A 24,308-nucleotide genomic window follows, 5' to 3' on the forward strand; every position below is an offset into this window, starting at 1 on the left:
GGACACATGATTTTCCAAGCCAGGATTATTGTCGCATGGGAATGCTGCCAAACGCACATTGATTCCTCTTCTATCCACAAAGATTTGATAATATGAATCAAGCTGCATCCCAAACAAATCTGCCAAATATATATTTAGCACAAAACACAAAGACGTAAAGGCTTATTCCGCGTGCCAAGAATAATGTTGGCTGTGACAGTAAATACCACAGCCAATAATGAAGAGAGCAGTTTACCAACTGTCTCCCAAGTTTCATCTTGCCTCTGCACAAGCTTGCAGGATAAAGAGCGCCTTTGCTCACGACAATGGGATTTAGAGTCACATAAACACAGATTGAAAGACAGTGATGGCTATTTCAGATCATTTAGACAGCCAGCGAAGATAGGAACTTCCCGAGGGGTGTGATTAACCCGCTGTCTGATGAGGACACAGGAAAGCACCAATCCAGCCGTAACTAAAGGGACTGGAAAGGAACAATGACAGGCCAAACATATGAGCTCAGTCAGGGACATGGCCAAATTATTGCCGCCTCACACTTGCTATCCTAATTCACTGGGCAACTGGTCTCTGTTTAGACAAGTCATCCTCCAACAAGACAAAGTCAGCAGGGACTGGGGTCCAGCTGGGAATGTGGACAGTGTGGACAAGACACAGAAACAAAGCTGCACAAGCAAAGGAGAGGATGAAAACAAGCCGTGGCTCTGGTTAGGTTAAAGGGTGTGGATAAAATAAAATTATATGCTGTAAACTGAGTCCTACTGAGCATGTCCATGCCTGCATAAAAGCCCTCCATGTTAACTGACCTCTTAGCTAAAGTGATCAGGGTGAAAGAAAAGTTTATTTAATTTCATGACTCCTCATTCAACATTTAGAAGGTAGTCTTTGTTTCAACGCAAATGTTATTCCTAAATGTACACATTTTCTTTGAACGTTTGTTCCTTTTAAAGGGGCTAGCACATAGGAAAAAACTGCTTGGATGTCTGATGTTAGTATAATGGGAAAACACAGCAAATTAGACGAAAAGGAAGAAATCAAACGTGTCCTTTTTGCATTGAATTGACAGTGCTAGCCTACCTGTACTACCTCCTTTGTAAAAAACAATTGATATGACACTCAAAACACTCAAAACTCACTCACTTTTACTATTCACATTATCACATTTTTGGGCCTCTGCCACTGGACCTACGCCTCTGAACAGGCGGGGAGCTCCGGGGGTATCTAAACAATGTCCATTTACACACACTGCGATGACACACAGCTGTTTGAATATTGGCAAAGTTTCTCTGCTTCTTTACACTGGTTCCTGTACAGCAGGGTAGGTCATAATTCAGTGTTATAATCTTAAAAAAGCAAAAGTAGCATGTGTTTTCATTCATTTGGCTGTACCTTTGGTAGCTGGCTAGTTAGCCTTACACTTTTCAGGGTTTAATTTGGGGGAGAAAATATGTATCACCTTCTAACCTCTCTGGGTAACGAGTGTCATTACGCACTCGTTACCCCGTTGACTCTCATGCAATCCTTTTAGATTTCCTTCATTTTCATGCTGGTTTTGTGGATTTTGAGCCAAATGTTGTGCCTTGGGCGAAGATCAGCGTGAAAATGAAGGAAATCTAAAAGGATTGCATGAGAGTCAATGGAGAACAGAACTTTTGAATCTTAAAAGAATAGAATCTGTTCAGCTGTGTTTTGTTGAGTAGTTGTGATATTCTCTGCAGTGATAAAAGAAGTTGGACAGATATCTGTGGACCTTATAATTTTATGTGTAAGCCCCAACTATATCTGTGGGACTCTTTTATCAACTGAATCAAGATAGGTATGGGAAGGTAACTTTAACACAACTCTGACTAACTTTGTGCTGCTGTGGTGTACTAATAACCAGACAGTGGCAGCAAAGTTAAAATGACGAACAAATGCTCCAGCTGACGTCATTCGTGTTGATTCATTCAACAACCCTGAATTGTATGCCTCCATGCTGGCAACAGCCATGGCTGAAGGGAATTTTGTTTTCAAGTTGTAAATCCATTCATCTGTATCCACGTCCGTCTGTCCCATTCTTGTGAATGCAATATCTCAAGAACGCCTTGAAGAAAGTTCTTCAAATGTGACACAAACGCCCATTTAGACTCAAGAATGACCTGAGTAGATTTTGGTCATTAAAGGTCAAGATCACTGTGACTTCATAAAACATGTTTTGGCCATACCTCAAGAATTCTTCTACTACTTTTGACAAAATTTCACACAATGTCTGACAGGACACAATGATGAAGTGATTGCATTTTATCTCCAAAAGGTTAACTTCACTATGACATCATATCTGACCATTATTCAACACCATAGCTCAGAAACAGAAGGGGAGACATTTGGTCTGATACTGACTTGGTGAACTTAATGTTGGGCCTCTTGAAACTGTGATTTTATAGATCTTCAGTGCTGCCTGGTTGAAGATGTGTGTGAAGCATCCATGTTTTAGAATTTGTCACTTCTTTGCAGACAGACATCCACATTTGAAGCATTGTTTTCTGTCACAGCTACATATGAAACTGGACAGACATGGATGTAAACTGTGACTGAAACTTAACTTGTTTGGCATACAACCATGAAGCAGTAATTCTGGTCTTGCCATGAGTTTAGTCTTTTGGTAGATTTTAGCAGTGCCACTGCAGAGAAAACGTGCAACATGTGCTGTGCTGGGGCACCAAAACAGCCCAATAAGATCATCCGCAATCGTAATTATGGGTATGTCATTAGCTCTCCCAGTTACGGCCCTCTTAGACACAACACAGTTTGAGATGGTTTCAGTGAACACAGCGCAGCTGCGGCACGAGCTCGCCCAGGGGAGCGTATCTATGTTTCCAGGGTTCTATGTTTCCCGGGTTCTATGTTCCCCACTTAATCCTGCAAAAAAGGTTCTATGTTGCCCGGGTTCTATGTTTCCCGCTCAACCAAGCGGGAAACATAGAACCCTTTTTGTGTAAGCGGGGAACATAGAACCTTTTTTGCAGGGTTAAGTGGGAAACATAGAACCCTGGAAACATAGGGATGACCCCTCGCCCAGCACGTTAGTTCGTTCGTTGTATTGATATCCTGTCATGTCACATCAAATCATATATCATATCATATCATATCACGTCACTTCACGTCACGTCACGTCACGTCACGTCACGTCACGTCACGTCACGTCACATCATGTCATATCATGTCATATCATGTCATGTCATCCCAGGTAGCCAAAATGGCCTTGCCCAGAATCAGCCTGAACTTGGCATACCGGATGAAATTAGCTGGGCTGGGTCTGGTTGCCTGACTTGGCTGAGACTCGGCGTGAATGATGCCCCAGAATTGGACCAAATCAGCTGTCCTGATTCCGACAGCAGACACTGCCATCACTGGGCTATTACCAGAAATGACCTGGCCCAGCATTGGTCCAAACGGGGCATGCCGTATGAAATTAGCCGGGCCACATCAAGTTGCTTTACTCAGCCAAGACTCTGTATGAATGATGCCCCAGAATCAAGCTGAATCAGCTGGCCAGATTCCAGCTGCTGACACTGCCATCACTTGGCCGTTATCAAAAATGAGCTGGCCCAGCATCGGCCCAAACTCGGCATGCTGGATGAACTTAGCCGGGCCACATCCTTTTGCCTGACTTGGCTAGAATTCGGTATGAATGACATCCCAGAATCGGGCTGAATCAGCCGGCCCAATTCCGGCTGACACTGCCATCACTGGGCTGTTATTAGAAACGACCTGGCCCAGCATTGGCCCAAACTCAGCATGCCGGATGAAGTTAAGTGGGTTGACTCGGCTAGGACTCTATATGAATGACGTCCCAGAACTGTGCCAAATCAGCTGTCCTGATTCCTGCTGCCATCACCATTTATTTTATTGAAGTGGACTGCACAAATGTGTGTGTGTGCTTGTTCTGTGGTTAGTTCTCTAGTGTAATATATAGCTTACTGTGATTGTATAGTTCTGGTTTCTTATTTGTAATATGTAAACATATTGTTTGTGCCTGATGAATGCTGTAGAGAGGATTGGAGAGTAACTAAATACTGGTCAGACCGGTCAGACTGGTCTTACTTTAGTAGTGTGTTTGCTGAGCGCTTCACTTCCGGATGAGGGCAGCAGATTGCCTGAGCAGCCACAGCGAGCCAACCGAGGACACACAGCCATCAGATGAAGAAGGAGGAGGAGAGGAAGCCTGGAGAGGTATTTGGAAAGAGGGGACAAGTCGATAGTTTTTTATAACGGGGACACACTGCTGACAGAGGACTCGTGCTGTGCTAGCTAACTTTGCACTACAGGGAGGGTGCGCTTTGGTAGAGCCGTGCCTGTACACTAACCAGAGCATCACTGGCACATAACCAAAAGCAGGTCAGTAACGGTTAACTCAACAAGCAGACAGATAACACGGATAAGTTAAAGGCTTAACGGTTATTGCTAACGTTACTAACTGGTTTGACACTGGGGTAAAGTTAAGACAGTTAGCTAACTTAGCTAAAGCTGTGTTTGAGCTCTGCGGAATTAGCGTTGTGTTCGTACGTCATTAACGTTAGAGGACGGTTGACGGTTATTTATCCTGCTAATGCTATGACGGGGGGGGGGGGGTGTAAGTTAGAGGACGCGAAGGGTTAATGCTCCGGTGTAGATTTAGCTTCAAATACAAAGACACATGCAGAGTTTGTGCTTGTTACGTTAATATGTTTAAGTTGTGTAGTTATTTGTAATGTAAGAAGCTTTCTCATTGTCACGTTCCGTCTGTTTCCTCTTTTCTTCTCCAGGCACGGGGCACATCTCCTCCAATGGGAAGCCTGGCCGCAGCCTCAGTTTTGGGCAGGGCAGTCCTGAGCAGAGGCGTCACAGCCCACCGCCTCAGCAAGAATGTCACTTTCTACGTTAATGAAGTAGCACCTCCAGTATCAGGATGTCAGAGCAAAGTCTCTGAGGAGCACAAACCCCTCATGCTGATGCTGCCCTGGTTGGGATCGCGCCCTCAGGCTCTGGTGAAGTATTGCGAAATCTACTTCCGCACCGGCTTCGATGTGCTCGTGGTAGAGAGTGAGGTGAGTTAAGGACAAGAGGAAGGATTATCAATGAGTAGGAGACAGATTTGACTACTAAATTACTAGTTAAGATGATAGTGGACGTAATCAATGCTTTGTATCACAGCTACACAGTTAGAGCTATGTGTTGCTTGAATTTGCTAAAATTAAACTAACTTCATGATGACTCAGATGCATTATTATGATTTATGATGAAATGTTAACTGCATATCTGTGGATGCTCACCTACTAATGAACTTTTTTGGGATACAGGGAACTGCTGTTTTATGTTCATGATCACTTAAAGCAACACTTACCTTTCTGGAAATTTTACACTTTTTGTTTAGGTTAAAATGCTATTGATAAGCTGATGGCACACTAAAATGTAAGTGAATTCCACCAGAGATACAAACTCATAATTATACCATTCTTATATGGTTCTAAGAAAACTCCGACCAATCATTGCATTCGAGCGTCCTGTCTGTCTTCCCCACATGGAGGCCTCCGACTGACATAACCACCAGCGTAACATCCCCCTGAGTCTGTGAGACAACAAATAGGCTAGTAATAGGGACGCTTGTGGATATAAACTAGTAACAGGATATAAACTATTTTATAAACTAGATATAAACTAGTGACAGGGACGCTTGTGGATATAAACTAGTAACAGGATATAAACTATTTTATAAACTAGATATAAACTAGTGACAGGGACACTTGTGGATATAAACTTTTCTCCGTAACAATGGCAGACAAATGCGGACCACCGCAAGCTAACACTAAGAGAGAATTCGATGCTGCAAGAGCTAAAACTCGGGTCAACATCGGCTCTGCTTTCGAGCGATGGCGAAGACTGATGCAGCTTCATCCTGAGCTAAAAAGGGACGAGGTGGTCGCAGAATTTCTGCTGGACAGGTATTTTTTAGTTTGCCTCTAATGTAACATAGGCTATAACGTTATATATGACAACACAGCTTCCAGTTGCCATCCTACTGTAACGTAGCCTCTGAAACATTAACATTATCTTCCTTGTGCGTTTCCACTTAGTAGTAACGTTAACGCTACTATCTAACGTTAGCACTGTAACCTTATTCTAAAACTCATCAGTCATCACTGACTCCGGTTGAGTTTTAAAACTCTGGGGTTGCGTTTAACTGTCTTGGTTGTAACGTTACACTTGCTCTCCTCTTCCGTGTATGTAACGTTACTTTGCCAACGACTACGTCTGTCATAGACGTAATGAGAACGTAATGGAGGAGGGGGGAGTAGACCTTTGGAGGGAGGTGGATTTGCAGGAGGAGGGGGATGGGACTTTGGAGGGAGGCGGGAGTTGTGGATGTTCACATTTTTTCGAAGTGCTGTGTGAAATGCAAGAAAGGTAAGAGTAGCTTTAAGTCACGTAAATGTGCCAGATTTAGCACAGAAAAAAGCGGATTGATGGCATGTCCACAAAAGGGCACAAGCATATAACAAAAGACAAAAGCACATAGCAAAGCACAAAAGCAAAAGAGCATTGAAATTACATATCATTTGCATATTATTTGGTTAATAAAAATATACAGTAGAATACAAAGGCCTATCATCCAAGCATCTAGAGGTTTGTCTCTTGCCTGTCCAGTGAGTAAGTTAAAAAAAGGTACCATTAAAAGCCCATTTGTGTATAACCAGAGGTGGACAGTAACGGACATTTACTTAAGTTCTGTACTTAAGTAGAGTTAAATCAATCAATCAATCAATTTTATTTATAAAGCCCAATATCACAAATCACAATTTGCCTCACAGGGCTTTACAGCATACGACATCCCTCTGTCCTTTGGACCCTCACAGCGGATAAGGAAAAACTCCCCAAAAAAAACCCTTTAACGGGAAAAAAAGTTGTTGAGTGTCTGTACTTAACTTGAGTATTACTCTTTTTTTGTAAGTGTATTACTTTCACTTCACTATATTAAAAGACAATTATTGTGCTTTTGACTCTACGAAATTTTAATGAAGGATCTTGTTACTTTGCTTTAAAGTCAGCAGATGATTTTTTTCCTTTCCTAAAAGCCTATAAACTGTGGGTGTGTTGTGCATCGCATGCTTTTTCTTTTCACTATCAGTCACACACAATTGTGACATACTACCTCTTCATGACATTAGGCCCTAAACTTTGACCCTCTTGTTTTTACATCTGTTACCTTGAAGATAACACAAACGAGATCGACCCGGAGAGCTCTGCGGTTGTTGCTTTGCAATGTATGTAGTTTAACTAGGGTCAAACAGCTGTCATCTATTTGCAGCTCAGTCGATGTGACGTATCGTCCATTGCGTATAGGATTGTGGGTCATAATAGCCAGAACAGCATGCTAGTTTGCATACTGCAAAATTGGATGGGATGTAGTAGAACATCCTGGTATTTTTGGCATGCTGCATAATGACTTACTATGTATTGGGACACACTAAATCTCTTTCTGGCATACTGTATAGTGTGGTAGTATGGGGATTGGAACGCACAGTGTGTTCATGCAGCTCTGTGCGTGGTGTCCCATACCTCTACCTTGCACATGTGCTACTCAGATTGGGCAGCTCATCAGAGCGGAGAGAGGAGGGGTCATCAGCAGGTGGTTGTCTTAGGTTATGAGGTGTTACTATGAGATGAAGAATGAGTCATATCGTTTTAAATGTTTGCTCTGTTTACCATGCACAAACTTCATCATGGCCTACAAGAATTCACCATCCAACCTGAGAAAGCATGTCGAGGTCTTTAAACATTTGCTACACAAACAAAACAAAACAAAGAAAGAAAGTTGTCTGTGCTTGTAGTAGCTCTAGTTTTTTTGCTATGTTTGGTCAAATGACTGTTTAAGGATTTTCCTGCAAAAGTGTACGCTGTAGTATTATCTTATTTGAAAATGACAGACAAAAAAAAAAAAACTTTTAAAAACTTTGGTTTTTTTGTTTAGCGCAAGTACTACAGTACTTTAACTCAACTAATAATTTGACTCAGCCAACTTTCACTCGTATTGAAGTAATATCTGACCTATATTTGATGATATTTGATCTATACTTTGACTCAAGTTACTGCAGGAAACAAACTAAAAGTCGCTGAGAGGCTGAGGCTGGGCCTGGTTAGCTTGTCTGACACGCCAACAAAAGATTTGCTGAGATTCAAAAATGCGTTCAATAAATGTAATAATGAAAAGGAGTCATCTTATTATGACCTGCACAAACTTGTACTCAAAATGATCACAGAGAATCTTGTGTTGGCGTGTCAGACAAGTTAACCAGGCCCAACCTCCGCCTCTCAGCGATTTTTAGTTTGTTTCCTGCGGTAGTTACATTTTTGGCAACAACAAATACAGCGTCCACCTCACCCTCTCTTTGAGGTGAACAGACGATGCGTACATAGAGTTTGAGTGTCACTACCCAAATTCACGTGTCTCGACTCTCCCAAAAACCGCAATAAAAAAAAAGATAATATCCCAAAAAACATGCAGCAATACAAAAATATAAACCATCCCAAAACTTACAAAATCTTGTCCTTTCTAAATTAATTCATGGCTCCTACAAATAGAGTTGTGTACTTTGTCTACCACAAGATGTGTGGTGTGTGTTAACAGGATAAATAGTTAATTATACGCCTAAGAGATGGATCGATTAAGCAAGAGCATAATATAAGGAAGGTCAAAAACCCTCATGCATCTCAATTATCAGATCTTATCTTTCTGTAATGACTATTGACACTCATGTCAACAAATCCCCCATATCCACCCAGTATGAGCAGGCACAACAACCCCCATGCTCACGTTTACAGCAACAGATAAGACACATGCCGTCAGTGGTGCACAGGTTCATTTCAAGGATTCTGTGTTGTGGAGGTCGTAAGGCAGTCTGGACTTATTTTGGGCATACGGCTATGCGGTGCATCCAGGACTGCATGCATGCATTCCAGTCATGTACACAAGTATCCGCTGTGGTGACTTCTCTTGCCTTCTTCTGCTGAGCCTGAAGGACCGTTCAGACATGCTGTTTAATTTCGTCATGTGTACAGTCAGTATTGGAGCACGTATGCAAGCCTACATCGGGATAACAACATCAAAACCCCAGTTGAATATTAACTTGGTAAACAAGGACAATCTAAAGTCACCTCTTTTATGATCAGTTCATCAATGCAAGGACTGAGACAGCGATATCTGTGACCTCTGTGATCTCTGACCTTTAAATACTCAGTTAAAGGATGGGCCCTTAAGCCATACTGATGTTTCACCAGACTCTGTTTTCCTTTCTGTTTGTTTTACGCAAGGTGCAAGAGTTCCTGTGGCCTCGCTGGGGTCTGGATCACGGAAAGAGGTTGCTGGAGTTGCTCCACACTGAGCGCTTTGTGTCCCGTCCTCTTCTCGTCCATGCCTTCTCTATCGGTGGCTACACATTTGCTCAGCTGCTGGTGCATGTGTCCCAGGACACGCAGAAATATCAGGCACTCACGCAGAGAATCAAAGGCCAAGTCTTTGATAGCCTGGTGGTGGGCTCTGTGGAGCAGATGTCCACAGGTCAGTCAGTATTGATGTGATTTAACACATTTATCAGTTTAATTTATAGTACCCATGGTGCACAATCACACTAACTTGATCCAAAATTGTGTGTTTATACAGGAATGTATGAATAGGAGTGAATGCAAATGAATTAAGTGTGTTTTTTCCCCCTCCTCTCCACCCAGGTCTTGCTAAGACTTTATCTCCACGCTGGGAAACAGTGATAAAACACGTGAGCCTGCTATACTTTAGCATGTTCAAACGCCAGACGGTGGACTACTTTAACACGAGCATTGATGTGTTTTGGAATAGTCCCGTCACAGCTCCTGGGCTGTTTTTCTTCTGCGAGAATGATCCGTTGAGCAACCCACGAGTCATGGAGGAGCTGATTGATTACTGGCTGAAGCGCGGGGTGGACGTCACAGCAAAGAAGTGGGAAGATTCAACACATGCAGGTCACCTGAAGAGGCACCCGGAGGAGTATCTGACCATCCTAAACACATTCCTGCAGTCACTCCGTTTCGCCCCGCTGAAGGCGAAGATGTAAGGTGATTTTGTAAAAAAAAAAAAAAAAAATGCCATTTTACCTTTTACTTTGCGTGTTTGATGTTTTTAATTTAAAATATTTGCCTACAATGTGTAACTACAGTAGTGATAGTTGACTTAGGGAGAATACATTATTTAAATTTATACTCTTATTGCAGTACTTTATGTCGTATTAACTGTTGTGGCTTGAACCTTTACTTTACTGTGCTCTCATCTCAGGAAATATACTTATTGAATTGCTGAGCTTTAAAGTTGTAAAGTTATATTTCTCACATTGGCACTTTGACAGTGAACACAGGGAGATGAGACTTATATATTTACTGGGAGCTTCCTGAAACAGAGAATAATAAAAGCCAGGAGCACAGAACGCCATGTAGGTCGTAACAGTAGTTAGAAATAAGACCTATGGTGCCTTCTCTTTAATACACATCATTTACATCATGAAGAAAAAAATTGAAGTTGTTTCCAGAAGCCATTGGACATTGTACTGTTTTCTACTTTCTGTTAGCCAAAACATATTTTCTCTATATCTCTGCACAACCTTTTATATTTACACAAGCAACTCCAGGACTTGATATTTGATGACCACTGTTCAGAAGTATGTGTTCATTTACAGTGCTTAACTCAACTGAACTGAGGCAGTGATAATGAGCCTCAGGGGAAAACCTGTAATAACTACGGTGCTTTCACTAACTACCAAAGCAGAGTTGTTTTAATGTTTTACAAATGAATGAATTGTTTGTTGACGGTTGTCGAACATGAAACAGTGCCTCTGATATTGTCAAACTTTGTGTCTCATAACTTTTTTACATTTCTGGTTTACGTATTAAAACTATTTTTGTCAACATTTTCTGTTGTCTCTTTTATTTTAATTATTGTAGTACAGTTGTCCTTTCTCTTTGTACTTGTGCCTCACCTGCCTCATTTGTTTTTGTGGTTGGAGATGAGATAAGAAAAATTTGTTTATGCATAGGGAGATTACAGCCCAGCAGTGGCAATACAAAGTAGGTAGTGTTTAGACACAATGAGTGCAAATATACCACAGACTAAAATAACCTAACAGTATGTGCAAAATATATATATTAAAAGAACAGTTAGGTGCAATACAAATATATACAATGCCAAAATCTAGTTAAATCTTCATTTAACTGGGTGGTAAATAGACCAGGGATGGTTGGATATTAGTTGTAAATAAATTTGGGAATGTGTTGAAATAGTATATGAGTGAAAGAAGAAATGTAAGAAAGACGTAGATACATATAAGTTTTACTTCTACCTGCTCCTTTTCAGACACTGTTATCTTTGTCTTGTTTGTTTTTTAGTATGTTTTTTTTTAAATTTTTAATCTTGGTTCAAAATAAAGTCATTCATTCGTTCAAGTATAATTATGGGGGACTTGTACTTTAGTTGAGTATTTACATTTTCTGCTACTTTATACTTCTATTCCACTACATCTCAAACATTTATTTCGTAATTTTAGTTACTAGTTACTTTGCATAGTAAAATTATTAATGCAAAAAAATGAATCAGCAAATAAATTATGATGTATTATTACAGCAGTATATAAAATATTTAAAATGAGCTCCACCTGTAACAGCTGCAACATTTAAGTGATGAACACATTCATACATCAATGATTACAATCCAACAATATATATTAGCCTGAAATGGGCCATTCTGCATAATGACTACTTTTACTTTTGGTTACTTCAGTATATTTTGATGTACTTTTACTTGAGTATGTTTAAAATATAGGACTTTAACTTGTAACAGAGTATGAATATCTGAGCTCTTTATCGATCACTTACACATACACAGATAAATTCATAAATACATGAATAAACCTCCTGGACTGTAGGCGGCAGCACGGAACGGCTTTCTGAAATGTAACGCGAGACTTGTGGACCCGAGACTTCAGTACAGTTTCCAAGATGGCTGCCCGCATTTGTAAACATGCGACTTAATTTGAAAGCTAGTGGTGTTCAAAGTTTATAGTTCCGTATCAAGTATTTCTGTCGCTTGTTCGCGTGATATCGAATTATTTGATATTAACACTTAATGCGGAATTGATAATAAAGTAGACATCAGTGTGTTAGTGACTATCGAGCCAGAAAAGCTAACATTAGCGAGCTAACTGCTAACGTTAGCCAGGCAGCGGAGAGCCATGCAAGCGCAGACCATATTCGTTGGTCATCTACCAGCTTCAGCTTCAAATGAACGGCTGACGGAAATATTCTCTGAAATTGGTCCGGTGAAGCAATGCTTCGTGGTCAGAGAGAGAGGTGATGTTGTCACTGTCATTTATTAGGGTTTTGTGGCTAAATTTAACAAGAAAATGTACCCTAACTGAAGATATGCTAAAGCTTACACACTCATATTTCGGCTTGTAGGTGTAAAGATACCTCACTAAATGTTGGCAGTACAGTTAAAGTAAATATAACCAATAATAACCTGTTTTTATGTACAAACCAGGCACAGACAAATGTCGGGGATTCGGCTATGTCACATACTCCATGCTGGAGGATGCACAGCGAGCCTTGAAAGAAGTCAAAGAATACGAAGGACAGAAGCTGGCTTTATCAGTGGCGAAGAGGAAGATAAAAGACAAAAGGAAAACAGGTGTGTGCAAAGGCATGTCCAAAAACAAGCAACTCCAAGAGCTGTCAGGCCATGTCTACTTGATAACCCTGCTCATGTCTTTGATTTAGGACCTAAAAAGCCAGCAGCGGCACCTGAGGAACCAGCTGCAGCAGCCAAAGAGCCAGCTGTAGCAGCCAAAGAACCAGCTGCTGCACCAGAGGAAAATCAGCAGAAATCCCAAGGCCTCAGGAAAAAGTTTCTGAAAGCTAGACTCATCATAAGGAACCTTAGTTTTCAGGTACAGTATGCTACATGGTTGCGAAATGCAGCAACTGACAAGCACACTCTGATCCATCCTCTGAACTCTGTTAGAGTGGTAGAAGAAGTCGTTGCTTGACCTGTAACATTTGACATGTCTTGTGTTGCAGTGCTCAGAGGAGGATCTCAAACAAGTCTTTTCCAACTATGGAACAGTTCTTGAGTCCAAAATTCCCCTCAAACCTGGTAAATATGGGTTTTAATTTATACTATATGTACAGATAAGTCAAACAACACCTTTAATTGTCATGTAATCCTTGAATAGGTTGATTGGTTTTCTTATGTTTGTGCTTGTACAGATGGGAAGATGCGAGGATTTGCCTTTGTCCTTTTTAAAAATGTGTCTGAGGCAGCGAGAGCGCTCAATGCCATGAACATGAAGGCGATAAAAGGTTAGTGAGTCACACACTTAACATTGTGTGAGAAACACTGCTCATTGTTGACATCTCAATTTATTTAGTTTGTATCATGTGTGTTTTTTAAACGTTAATGTTTCATTCACAGGTCGACAGGTAGCAATTGACTGGGCTGTGCCTAAGGACAAGTTTATTGCCACACAGACGTCCGCAGGTGCAGGTAATTGTCCATATTTTTTTATCTGCAAGGGTAAACAACTGCATGTCATTTTATTATCCGCTACACATTAAGCAAGACGAAACATGTTGTGTCTTCTTATAATAAGTAGAAAATACGTCTACATCAGAATAAAGATAATAACCAACACTGTTTTGTTCACCAAACAGGAAATAAGAATACAGAGAAAACACCTACAAAACAGGCAGACTCAGAGAGTGACACTGAAGAAGAGGAGGAAGAAAAGCCACAAGCAGCACCTGTGAAGAAAAAGTGTGAACCTCGTTCATGTACACCTGTGTTAATATGCCACCTGGTGTTAAACACTGCTTAACTTTATTTGTCAAATTTGTTTTTGTTTGTCCACAGAGTCACTTCCAAACCAGCTTTGCTGCAGGTGGAAGAATCCCAGTCAGATGATGAGGATGACAGCGAGGATCAGGATGACGAGGATGATGATGAGGAAGAAGATGAGGAAGAGGATGATGATGTGTCCCAGGAAGAAGACGACGACGAAGATGAAGATGATAAGAGTAGCCTTGATTCAATTGATGATCAAGATGACAGTCAAGATGAAGAGGATGATGAGGACGATGAAGAAGATAAAACAGGTATCAATTTTTATCTTGAATTTTTTATATTTGAGCATGTAATTAGGGATGTCATGATCCAAACTCAGAGATCAGTGTATTAAGGCATTTATGTACCTAGTTGGGATCGGCTGTATTGAGCCATATAGAGCCCGATCTGATCCTCGTTTTAACTCAACTCAACTTTATTTATATAGCACCTTTCATACAAACAGGCAGCCCAAGTGCTTCACATGGCAAAATTGGAATGACACAGACACAAAACAATAAAATCTAAAAAAAGCAAACCAACGAAAACTTGCTTTTTGCATTTGCAACTTCGTCAGCAGCTTTATGACAGTTGTGTTTTACATCAGAGCTATCACAGACGTGCTCTTACTGGTGAAGCTGTCATGCACAGCAATGCAATGAGTGCAGCTGTTGTCAGCTCTACAAACTCTCCACTGTCTGTCTGTCTGTATGTGTGTCTCTCTCTTCACTCAGTGTGTAAGAGCAGAGGCTGAGCCCTGCCCGCAGCGACACACCATAAACTGAAACTGTTTATACATGTTATATACCTAATTTATATGCACTAGCTTCATTTCGGCTCAGTGTATCTTGCATTCCGCTTGCTTGTCGTGGTGCTGCAGACACTCATGACACCACTGCAAAGGCAACAAAAGCCCAGCCAGCAAACAGCAGATGAGAGTAGTTTGTCAATGTAATCCGTGCAAAAGATATACAGGCCCTCAACAGAATACAGGTTATTGAGGTAACTCAGGTGAAGACTACATGGAAGCAACAAACACTGGAGAACACTCTAAAATCTTAATAACAATTCATCGACTCTAAAATGCAACAAACAAATGTAAACATAAAATGGGCAAACAAACGTTATCGGGACGTCCTTACATGTGTTGTAAGTAAAAATGTTCATAAAAATGTTTTGACACTGCTTGTCTGCTGCGTTTATCTCTAGCTAAGAAGAAGAAGACCTCAAAGAAACTTCTCCCTTCAGATGTGAACGAGGGCAAGACTGTTTTCATCAGGTTTGAGATTCTTCTCACTACTCGATCTTAAACGTGCCTTCCTTTTTCTTACTCTGCTCCATTTGTTTTATTTTCATACTTGCTTATCACATCATCAGCAGCTTTGTTCATCTTACTCCTGGCTGATTTAGGAACCTGTCCTTTGACACGGAGGAAGAGGGTCTGGAGGAAGTTCTCCTGAAGTACGGAGAGCTGAACTACATAAAGATCGTTGTCCACCATGACACAGGGCATTCAAAAGGTCAGTCAGCAGTGCTTGAATGAAACACTCATCTGTCTGTTGTTTAACAGTATGGGTTGATTTAGTAATTTTGGATTTACTGTTTTACCAGGTGTTGCATTTGCGCAGTTTAAGAGCAAAGAGGCTGCAGACAAATGCATGGCTGAAGCACAAGACGAGGCAGAGGTAACAAATTCATTTAGTTTGATTTACTGTAAACATTCCCTTCATCCACATTTTTATGACGTGGCATTGTATTTTTTACTGTTTTGCACCATGAGTTGATATTGCTGCCTTGGTTATAACATTGGGTCATGTGATGCAGAATGGTGGCATCCGTGTAGACGGCAGAAAGCTGTTGATTGTGCCAGCGGTGACCAGAGAGGATGCCGCCAAGCTGAAAGTGGACAAAAAGAAAGTAGAAACGGGCACCAGGAACCTGTACCTGGCCAGAGAGGGGTGTAAGTAAACCCATTTCATGCTTTCCTTTTTTCCTTCTTAACCGCCTGTCTGTTCTGTCATTCACCTCTTGTAGTGACCACTTCACTTTACACACATTCACCATCAGTATTAACTGTATCGCTCATGCAGATTTGATTATATGTCACCCTCCACTCAAAGATGTGTTTTGCTTATGTTTATGTGTCCTAAAATGAATACCCTTGACTATACGGACTTGTAATTGCTTGTCACTAGAAAGGTTTTCACACCCCTCCTTTGAGAGGGGGGCAATGTCTGTGCACTTCAATAAAATGTGAGATTCAAATGGCATATCGACAGGGGAACAGACTTTGACAACAACACTGGCAAAGAAACCTGAAGTCTCTGGCGAAGAGCGGACTAGCATAGTGAAAGTTTTGACAACAAACACAGTCGTGCATGTTGTTTCACTGTCTACCTAAAACCTCTTTGTAGTAGATGTTGTATTTTTCACAAACACTTACATGGTGTCAGCCGACACAAGCTAACAAACAATAAATGATTATGCTATGTATTCAAATACGACTGCCAGTTGCTGATTTTGTTGCACAAACGCCAGCCATCATGATGCACGCTGCTCTTTTTGAGTTTTTTAAAACTATAATGTGGGAAAACCATGTTAAATTAAATTCTAGTACAAGTAATAATGTGTCAGGAGAGGGACTTTAACATTATAACATTACAATATTACACATGCAAACTGTTAACCAAGATTAACAGTGACCTAGGAAAGCCGGATCTGTCTTGTGAGGTCCCTATTAAAGTATTGAAATAGGTTTAATAGTCTCTTAATACTCTTACTCTGAATCTGTTTTTATACTGCATGATATTCTCCTCTCACCTCCACACACACAGTGATCCGTGCGGGAACCAAGGCAGCAGAGGGTGTGCCTGAAGCAGACATGGTCAAAAGAGCCAGGGTGAGTTCATTTTCATCAACCATTTTAAATGTTTCTGATTGGAGAATGATTTTAATGCTTACACTTATTATGTCTGCAGTGACGCATATATTTGGTGTTGTCTGTTTCCCTCAGTTTGAAGAAATAAAGAGGACCAAGCTTCGGAGCTTAAACGTGTTTGTATCAAAGACTCGTCTGTGTGTCCACAACCTGCCCAAGTCAGTGGACAACAAAAAACTCAGAGCACTCTGTCTCCAAGCGGTAAAAGGAAGCAAGGGAGCCCGCGTCACAGAGGTGAGAAACAATATGCCACACTGGTGGACACTTCATGAAATATAGCAGTAGTATTATGGCAGTTATCATTTTTTGGCAGCTTTGTCAAAACATTCCTGAAAACAGTGTTGTGTGAGTAACATTTATGAAGGTTAGACTGACATCAAATTGAAAACAGTGTGTCTCTGTGCCCAGTAGGGGGTGCTGTTGTCATTTTTAATCCTGCTGTGTGTGCGTACCTCCTGTTTCTCCTTCTAGTGTCGGGTGATGTATGACAAGAAGCCAGAGAAGGGTCAGGTGATGGGACAGTCATTAGGTTACGGCTTTGTCCAGTTCCAGGACCATGAACATGCTCTCAGCACACTGCGTTACCTTAACAACAACCCAGACATCTTTGGCCCCCACAAGGTGCGTTCTTGCAGCGAGGAAGTTGTGCTGAAGTCATTATCAGTGTGTTTTAAAAGAGTTTTGTTTTTGCTTTGTTGCCACTGTATTTATTTACTTTCAGACATCACATTGTGGTGATTGTGTCTTATTTTATGTCGTCCTGCAGAGACCTATTGTCGAGTTCTCCCTGGAGGATTCAAGGAAACTCAAGATAAAAGAATTGAGACGACAAAAAAACAAGGTGCGTTTGTACTCATTTGTGTGATAGGTATATCTTAAAATTGAACAATGTTCTTTATCTAAATGGGAGAGTAACCCTGTGTGATCATCTTTGCAGGAGTTTTTCCAGAATCGGCTTTTTAAAGGAGGAGCGAAACCTCAGTCCCAGACAGCCGGAGCTGGAAGAGAACCCAGGAAAGGTGGAAATAAAGCACAGTCCTCATCAGAGCAGAGAGGAGAGAGAGGTATGAAAACTATTTCTCTGTTGATGTTCATTTTGCCCTTTCCCAGTTGAATGAATATATTCGGGTGTTTTACATGAGAGGCTCATGCAGATGGGCTCAGATGGGTTGCTGTTCTCCTGTCAAAGCACAGATACAGAACAGCACACAAGTGCTGTGGAGAAACCAGCGCTCCAGACTCACTTTTTACTGGGGCTGCTTCCTAATAGTCGACCAAATGTTAGTCGACCAGAAAGGTTATTAGTCGGCAAGATTTCATTGGTTGCTTAGTCACACAAAAAAATGGAAAACAAACAAACATGAAACTCTATTAGGAACTGCACTTCATCAAAATGAATCAAAACCTGTATGACTGGACCATGTGGGAATTTACATCTATCCCATGGATGACAGGTGGATTTTGTTTGCATCTGTGGCCAAAATGGTGGCGCTGTGGAGCCCTGGGAGAAACCTTATTACATTTGACTGTCTGTGACACTGAATTAAGTTTTGCCCTTTTACTCCACCCATTAACATTTACATTCTTTTTGATTTTCTCTCCGTCCACTTTCTGTTTTTATCAGCTCTAAGTCAGAGCCAGAAGCAAGGCGGACGCCATATAGGCTTCCAGACCAAACCTGAGGTCGAGCACGTAGATTTGGAGAACGGGAAGAAACGAAAGAAGATTCTACCCTTTCCTTCTCATCGGGGACCTAAGAACAGGTACAGTTCTTATCACCTTTACTACTCAACTGTTAACAATGCGCTATGTGTGTCACACAAGCAGATCTTAGGATATGTGTACAAAAATTCAGAACAATCAGAAAAGGAGGTGCAAATAACTCATGAATCTATTTAAAAGTCATTGACAGTTTTGTAATACTGATGACATAACTGTCAATGACTTAACAGTGAGCATCAGGTTTAAGTTATAGCTTCTGAACTGTTCTTCCGTTGCAGAATGCGTGACAAAGGGAAGCAACAGGCTCCGCCACCCAAGAAAGCAAGGCCAGGATCCAACAGGAAGGACCGTCAAAGACGACAGATGGAAAAGCCCACACAGCCCAGAAACCAGGTTCATACATATTCTGTTGTGATTGTGTCTGTTGGTCATGATCACAAAACAAAGTTAGCTGCTGAGGTACTGGTTTAAAAAGCGACTAAAAACAGTGGCTAACACAGAGAAGGTGGGAAAAAAAGCACCAGAAAATAAAACCGTTACTTTGCAGGAGGACTGAGAATTTATCTCTGGCATTGTGTTTTTACTTTCTTATCTTAATCCTTGTGTGATCAGCCCTTTTTAAAGAGCAGTTTTTACAAAAACATAAATGAATGATATAAAAAAAATTATTTAAAATATTGCACATAAACTTCTTTGATTTCATGTCATTACATCACGTCTAAAAAATTAAAAAAAATCAATCTGTCTACGCGTTTACAGGAAAAAAAAAATCCTCTACATTTTATCCGCTTGTCCACTAAACAGAGTTTTAGGTCACTAAAATGGATATTTTTTAGCATGCCCTCTAAGTTGCAGTTTTTTGTCTCTCAGGTTACTGTTTGTCTGTGTGGACATGTAAAACGGAGCATTTTGGAAACAATGATTTAAATCTCCTCAATTTGTGCATGCACATTGCAGCATTGTGTAATGAGCAATCTCTAGAAACAACAGCAGTGATGGACTACCGGTTTGCTAAAGTTTTGTCAGTATTGCTTGGTCTAATGACCACACTTAAACTCTGTATTGCTTCACCACTTCATGGATGAACAAGGCATCTGCTGCATCCGGTGCTTTTGCTCTACCTTTGGGTGTCTGCCTGAAATGACAGTTTTGGATCAGACCTGGTTCAGACCTTGAACCAGCAGATGGTGGGACTGTTGTTGATTTAGAGTAGAAGGTAAACTTTCACACGTCCAGAGCATCACTGTGTTCAAGTGAGCTCCTTGATCTTTTTATCGAACGGGGTTCAGCGGTGATAGGATCTCCAGTAGGTTTTTTGAAAACGTTAGCCTGTACATACAGCTAACTTTGTGGGCGAGGGGAGATCGCAGTTGTTTTTTGTTCTTGTGTGTACCAACATTTTTTGTAAAACGAAGGCCGTGTGGACAAAATTATGTTCTAAAACAGGGTGGGGAATATCAGTTTTCAAACATATCTCTATATGTATAGACAGGACCTCAAGTGTTACCATCACAATAACACATCTTACTTTGGACACTATCTCTGCCAGCAGTTCTGTTAAGCCCTTTTCAATGGTGATATTTATCTCCATTATGACTGTCTTTTATTTTCGTTGTTTTCCAGAAGATTAATACAGCAAAGACGCATTTCAAAAGAAGGGACGGGGACCGTTTTGACAGCCTGGTGGAGCAGTACAAGAAGAAACTGATGGGGAACAGTGATAGGAACAACACCGGCAAAAGAAACAAGTGGTTTGATAGTTAATGCTGTGTGTGTGTGTCTGTGTGTGTTGTTGTGTGTGAGTGTGAGAGAGAAAATGTTTGTGAAGTGTATAAGGCTACCACAACAGAAATCCTCTTCATTTGATATCCAGAGGTTTTAAAATAAGTACAAGTCTCATAAATTAATTTTGTGTCAAACTGTACAGTGTATGACGACCATGTATGAAACTTCACTGTCACTTAACTTCATCCATCTTGCTCCTGCATTTTTGTAATTCATATTGTTTATATCTCAGTACTAAAACAAGATGAAAAATGTAAGGATAGTTTTTCCCCATGTTCTTGGTTTTTATAAAATATATGCTAAAAAAAAAACTTCTTTGTCAATCTTTACATTTTTATATGAAATCCATATTTTTGTATACACACAGGTCACTTTGTTATACCAGTCTCCATTCTGTTGTTTTTGATACTAGTTTTAAACAGGAGTTAATCATAAGCCGATAGCTCTGGATAAACACTTGCCACTCATGAACCTTGTATACACTTGATAGCAAGAGATGAACACCCACGGATGACATTGTATATTAACCTGGTCTACGTGTCATTATCACATATCATTATCTTTCACTTATTACACAACACTGACAAACTCATATATCATGATAAATATTTATTCATAGTTTCAATTCAATAGTTAAAAAAATACTGTACAAAAATATACAAAATATCATCCACAGCTATAAATAACCATGCCGGAAGAGTTGATGCTATTGCACAAAAATGGAAGTTGCCCCTTGCCCTTCCTGTCCTTGTAGTTCTCATACAAACACACCTGTTTTTCTTGGCAAGTTTCAACCTGGTTTTCAGGAATTTCCAGGAGTGACATCACTGCGCACTGTGACGTTTCCTTTGGCTGCAGCCGGCAGCTGATTCAGCTGCTCGACTGAATTTAACTAGCTAGCTAACTAGCTCCATAGTTTCACTGAGAAGCCTGTGTTGCTACAACAGTGGTGTCATAAGACAATGCTATGAGCAGCACACAGTCCTGCACAAACTACACTTATGCTGCAGACATTTGATGAGAAGACAATGTGACAAAATACATATTTTTTTAAAACAGAATATAAATATATACATGTATATATATATATACATATATATATATAAATAAGTTCAAGAATACATTTCCTTCAGCACACATTGCAAAAGTTTGCCAGCAACTTACAAATACTGGTGCTAATGTCCCATTTTTCAGCAAGTCTCAAGATGGTCCAGATTTTTCAGCAGCAGATTGAGGAACTCCTTCACTCTCATGAGAGCCTCGATGCTAACGGTGTGAATGAACTCCTTCCGACTCTGCAGCTCCTGCAGGGGCCCCGGCACCGAGGGCTTGGGCCGCTGCTCGGTGCAGTGCCCCTGCCTCCACTGACCGATGTAACCCGTCAGAGACGAGATGTCAAACTTGACCTGGGAGACTCCGTTGAAGGTGTCGGAGATTAGGCTGTTATAACCATCCAAGACCGTGACTATGGACGAGGGTCCATCCAGGATGTCAGCAGGCGGACTGAGTGTCAGACCAGGAGGGACCTGCAGCAAGAGAGCATGGATCAGTCAAGAACACAGCAACTTTTGAAAACACTTAAAGAGTCAGTGTCACCACAAACGGAAACATACCTGGAAGTCCTTGTTCAGCCTGACGACCAGCTGCTCAGCCATCCACTTCACTTTTGATTTCATCTTCACCACCTCCACTGGCAGAGGAGCAGCCGTGCCCACACTGAAAACGTGCAGCAGGGAAAACAACAGGGCCAGAGTGTAGTCCATTTTTGTAGTATGTCTCTGGATATACCAAGTTCCAAGTAGTTCTGTAATTCCTAAAAGAAAAAGATCATACAGGTTATTATTTCTTCTAATATTTGCAGTTATCCGTTCCTCTCTGCATGGCATCATTTTTATACATAAGCACTTCCTCCTTTTACTCAATATGTTTGATTATGGCAGCAAATATTTGTGATAGAGACACCTGTGAATTTTCTGTGTAACAGGTACAAAGATCACTGACTTTGGCTAATGCTATGACTCTCAGCCCCCGGTTTTCCAAACCTGCACTACATGCTCTGAAGAACAGACGGAAGAGTAAGCTCGTAAAACCCTCAGTTACAAAAACACACAATCTATTAGCAACAAGAATTCCTCTGAGAGAAAAAAAACACCTTAAACTGTCACACTTTCACGAATAAATCCAGCATTCAAAGATACTTCAAAAAGCTGTTAAACAGATGCACTGGTAAAGAGACTGAGTGTGACTGTTAGCACAAGGAGTATGAACAAAGACAGAAGAGCTGAATGAATGAAAGGAGATGGTGAATGAAATGCAGAGGAGAGTTGACCTTACCTTGGCTGGATGTCTGTGTGTATGCTACTGTTGGGCTCCATCAGGACATCTTATAGTGGAGGGCTGTTGACTCATCTCTTACTCACCTCTCACCGACCCCCCCTTTCTTTTACCTCTCCCCATCTCATACCCTGCCTCCCCTGGTGGTGCTGCAGGGGACGGGAGGCAACTTTGTGTAAACTTCATTTATTTAGTTATTTGACATATCACATTATTATTTACAAATAATAATAATGAAGTTTCTAATTTTGTGACTGCAAAGTAAACTTCTAGCTTGACTGATCAATATGCCATATATGTTATATCCTGTTCTGACACTCACTTATCTTCACCACTGTCTCTCTCTCTAAACATTGCATAATGCTGCCAGTAACATCAGTATTTATTTAGGATGTTCCGTCCCACAGTGTGTCTCAGCTGCACCCATGTACAGTAGCACGAAGCAAAACCGAAATGACAAAACACAACAGCAGTGATATGAAAAAGTATGGCAGCTCTTCTCCTGACTGATCTCGTGTTTTTTCTTGGAATACATAAAAGTGAAGTTTCATTCGTATCTCCATATCTTTATTATTGGACAGTCTTTCGTTCGTCATTTTTTAAATCATTTTATAGTATTTATCTTCATTTCAGTTTATTCAATTATTTATTTCTTGTACGCACAGATCATTATGATCATATCACTGGGTATCAGATACCAGAGAAATTAAAAAAAGATACAAGGTGAAATAATCAATACACTCTTGGTGACACACGTACAGTATCCGAGTCATCTACTTCCAAATAATTCAATAATTTCCAATGTATTACATTTTAGCTTTCACAACCCCCTGGGGTAAATTTCCACGAAGCTTGCTCCATCTTAATCATCCTGCATGATCTTTTTTGGTCCACTTTGACTACGGTGGCTGACAAGGGCAAACGCGCCACAACAGCCCAAATTAGTTCCATATAGAGAAACCTGATACAGTTTCAAAAACAAAAACAAAAGTCCAAAACAAAAACATTACCAGGAAAGACGCTGCAAATGAAGAAACAATGCAAAGTCAAAAGCACAAATCCCAAAAACAAATGCAGAAAAACATTACATATCCAGTCAATACAAGGCAATTTCCCCAGGCCTCTAGGGGGAGCGCTAAGTGGAACAGCATCATGCTAACGCTAGCTACTTAAATGTGTTTCTGTTTTATAATATTGCAAAAGACTAAAGCCTTAGTTAGTAGACATGAGCTGATGTGGGATCGTGACCAGTGTACTATATCAGGCTTTCCATGTAGGCGCATGGAAGGGCAGGGAGGTTTGCTCTCTCTGCCTTAAGGCTTTCCTCGTCTGCACATGGAAGGGCAGAGAGTTGCGCTCTCTCTGCCTTAGGCGCTCCACGTAGGCGTGTGGAAGAGACTTTCTGCATAGGCCTGAGGAAAGGCAGAGAGGCCCCAGAACAGAGCCATACTGCCAAATGTAATACTGACCTTCTGTGCTGCAGAAGGCCAAAACAAACAAAGGAAATACGCTGCAAATACAGAAATGATGCAAATTTAAAAAAAACAAAACAACACCCCCCAAAAATGTAAGAAAAACAACAACAAACAAACAAACAAACAAAACAAACCTAAAAACGCT

General features: G+C 40.8%; 3 protein-coding genes across 6 annotated transcripts; 2 read left to right on the top strand and 1 right to left on the bottom strand.

The window, feature by feature from the left end:
- Positions 1-4,095: 4,095 nt before the first annotated feature.
- Positions 4,096-10,946, top strand: si:dkey-5i3.5 (uncharacterized protein LOC565091 homolog). 2 transcript variants are annotated; one of them, XM_050074049.1, is made up of 4 exons: positions 4,096-4,209; positions 4,782-5,063; positions 9,325-9,571; positions 9,739-10,946. In XM_050074049.1, the coding sequence occupies exons 1-4, from the start codon at positions 4,177-4,179 to the stop codon at positions 10,098-10,100; spliced, it is 924 nt and encodes a 307-aa protein (XP_049930006.1). In that variant the 5' UTR covers positions 4,096-4,176; the 3' UTR covers positions 10,101-10,946. The 2 variants fall into 2 exon arrangements, with proteins under 2 accessions (XP_049930006.1, XP_049930007.1); XM_050074050.1 differs by lacking the exon at positions 4,096-4,209 and adding an exon at positions 4,216-4,374.
- A 1,067-nt stretch (positions 10,947-12,013) lies between these two features.
- rbm28 (RNA binding motif protein 28) lies at positions 12,014-20,674 on the top strand. Of its 2 annotated transcripts, none has more exons than XM_050073428.1 (20): positions 12,014-12,381; positions 12,572-12,718; positions 12,808-12,977; positions 13,108-13,183; positions 13,297-13,389; positions 13,502-13,573; positions 13,741-13,843; positions 13,940-14,181; positions 15,119-15,188; positions 15,320-15,429; positions 15,521-15,594; positions 15,734-15,869; positions 16,744-16,808; positions 16,923-17,081; positions 17,319-17,468; positions 17,614-17,688; positions 17,785-17,911; positions 18,472-18,610; positions 18,848-18,962; positions 20,193-20,674. In XM_050073428.1, the coding sequence occupies exons 1-20, from the start codon at positions 12,264-12,266 to the stop codon at positions 20,331-20,333; spliced, it is 2,382 nt and encodes a 793-aa protein (XP_049929385.1). In that variant the 5' UTR covers positions 12,014-12,263; the 3' UTR covers positions 20,334-20,674. The 2 variants fall into 2 exon arrangements, with proteins under 2 accessions (XP_049929385.1, XP_049929386.1); XM_050073429.1 differs by having other exon boundaries at positions 20,196-20,674.
- A 276-nt stretch (positions 20,675-20,950) lies between these two features.
- Positions 20,951-22,800, bottom strand: LOC126408071 (leptin-like). Of its 2 annotated transcripts, XM_050073431.1 has the most exons (3): positions 22,689-22,800; positions 21,968-22,167; positions 20,951-21,880 (listed from the first exon to the last, which is right to left on the bottom strand). In XM_050073431.1, the coding sequence occupies exons 2-3, from the start codon at positions 22,115-22,117 to the stop codon at positions 21,545-21,547; spliced, it is 486 nt and encodes a 161-aa protein (XP_049929388.1). In that variant the 5' UTR covers positions 22,118-22,167; positions 22,689-22,800; the 3' UTR covers positions 20,951-21,544. The 2 variants fall into 2 exon arrangements, with proteins under 2 accessions (XP_049929388.1, XP_049929387.1); XM_050073430.1 differs by lacking the exon at positions 22,689-22,800 and having other exon boundaries at positions 21,968-22,682.
- Positions 22,801-24,308: the final 1,508 nt, after the last annotated feature.

The sequence above is a fragment of the Epinephelus moara genome, chromosome 20, assembly GCF_006386435.1.
Source record: "Epinephelus moara isolate mb chromosome 20, YSFRI_EMoa_1.0, whole genome shotgun sequence".
Taxonomy (NCBI): domain Eukaryota; kingdom Metazoa; phylum Chordata; class Actinopteri; order Perciformes; family Serranidae; genus Epinephelus; species Epinephelus moara.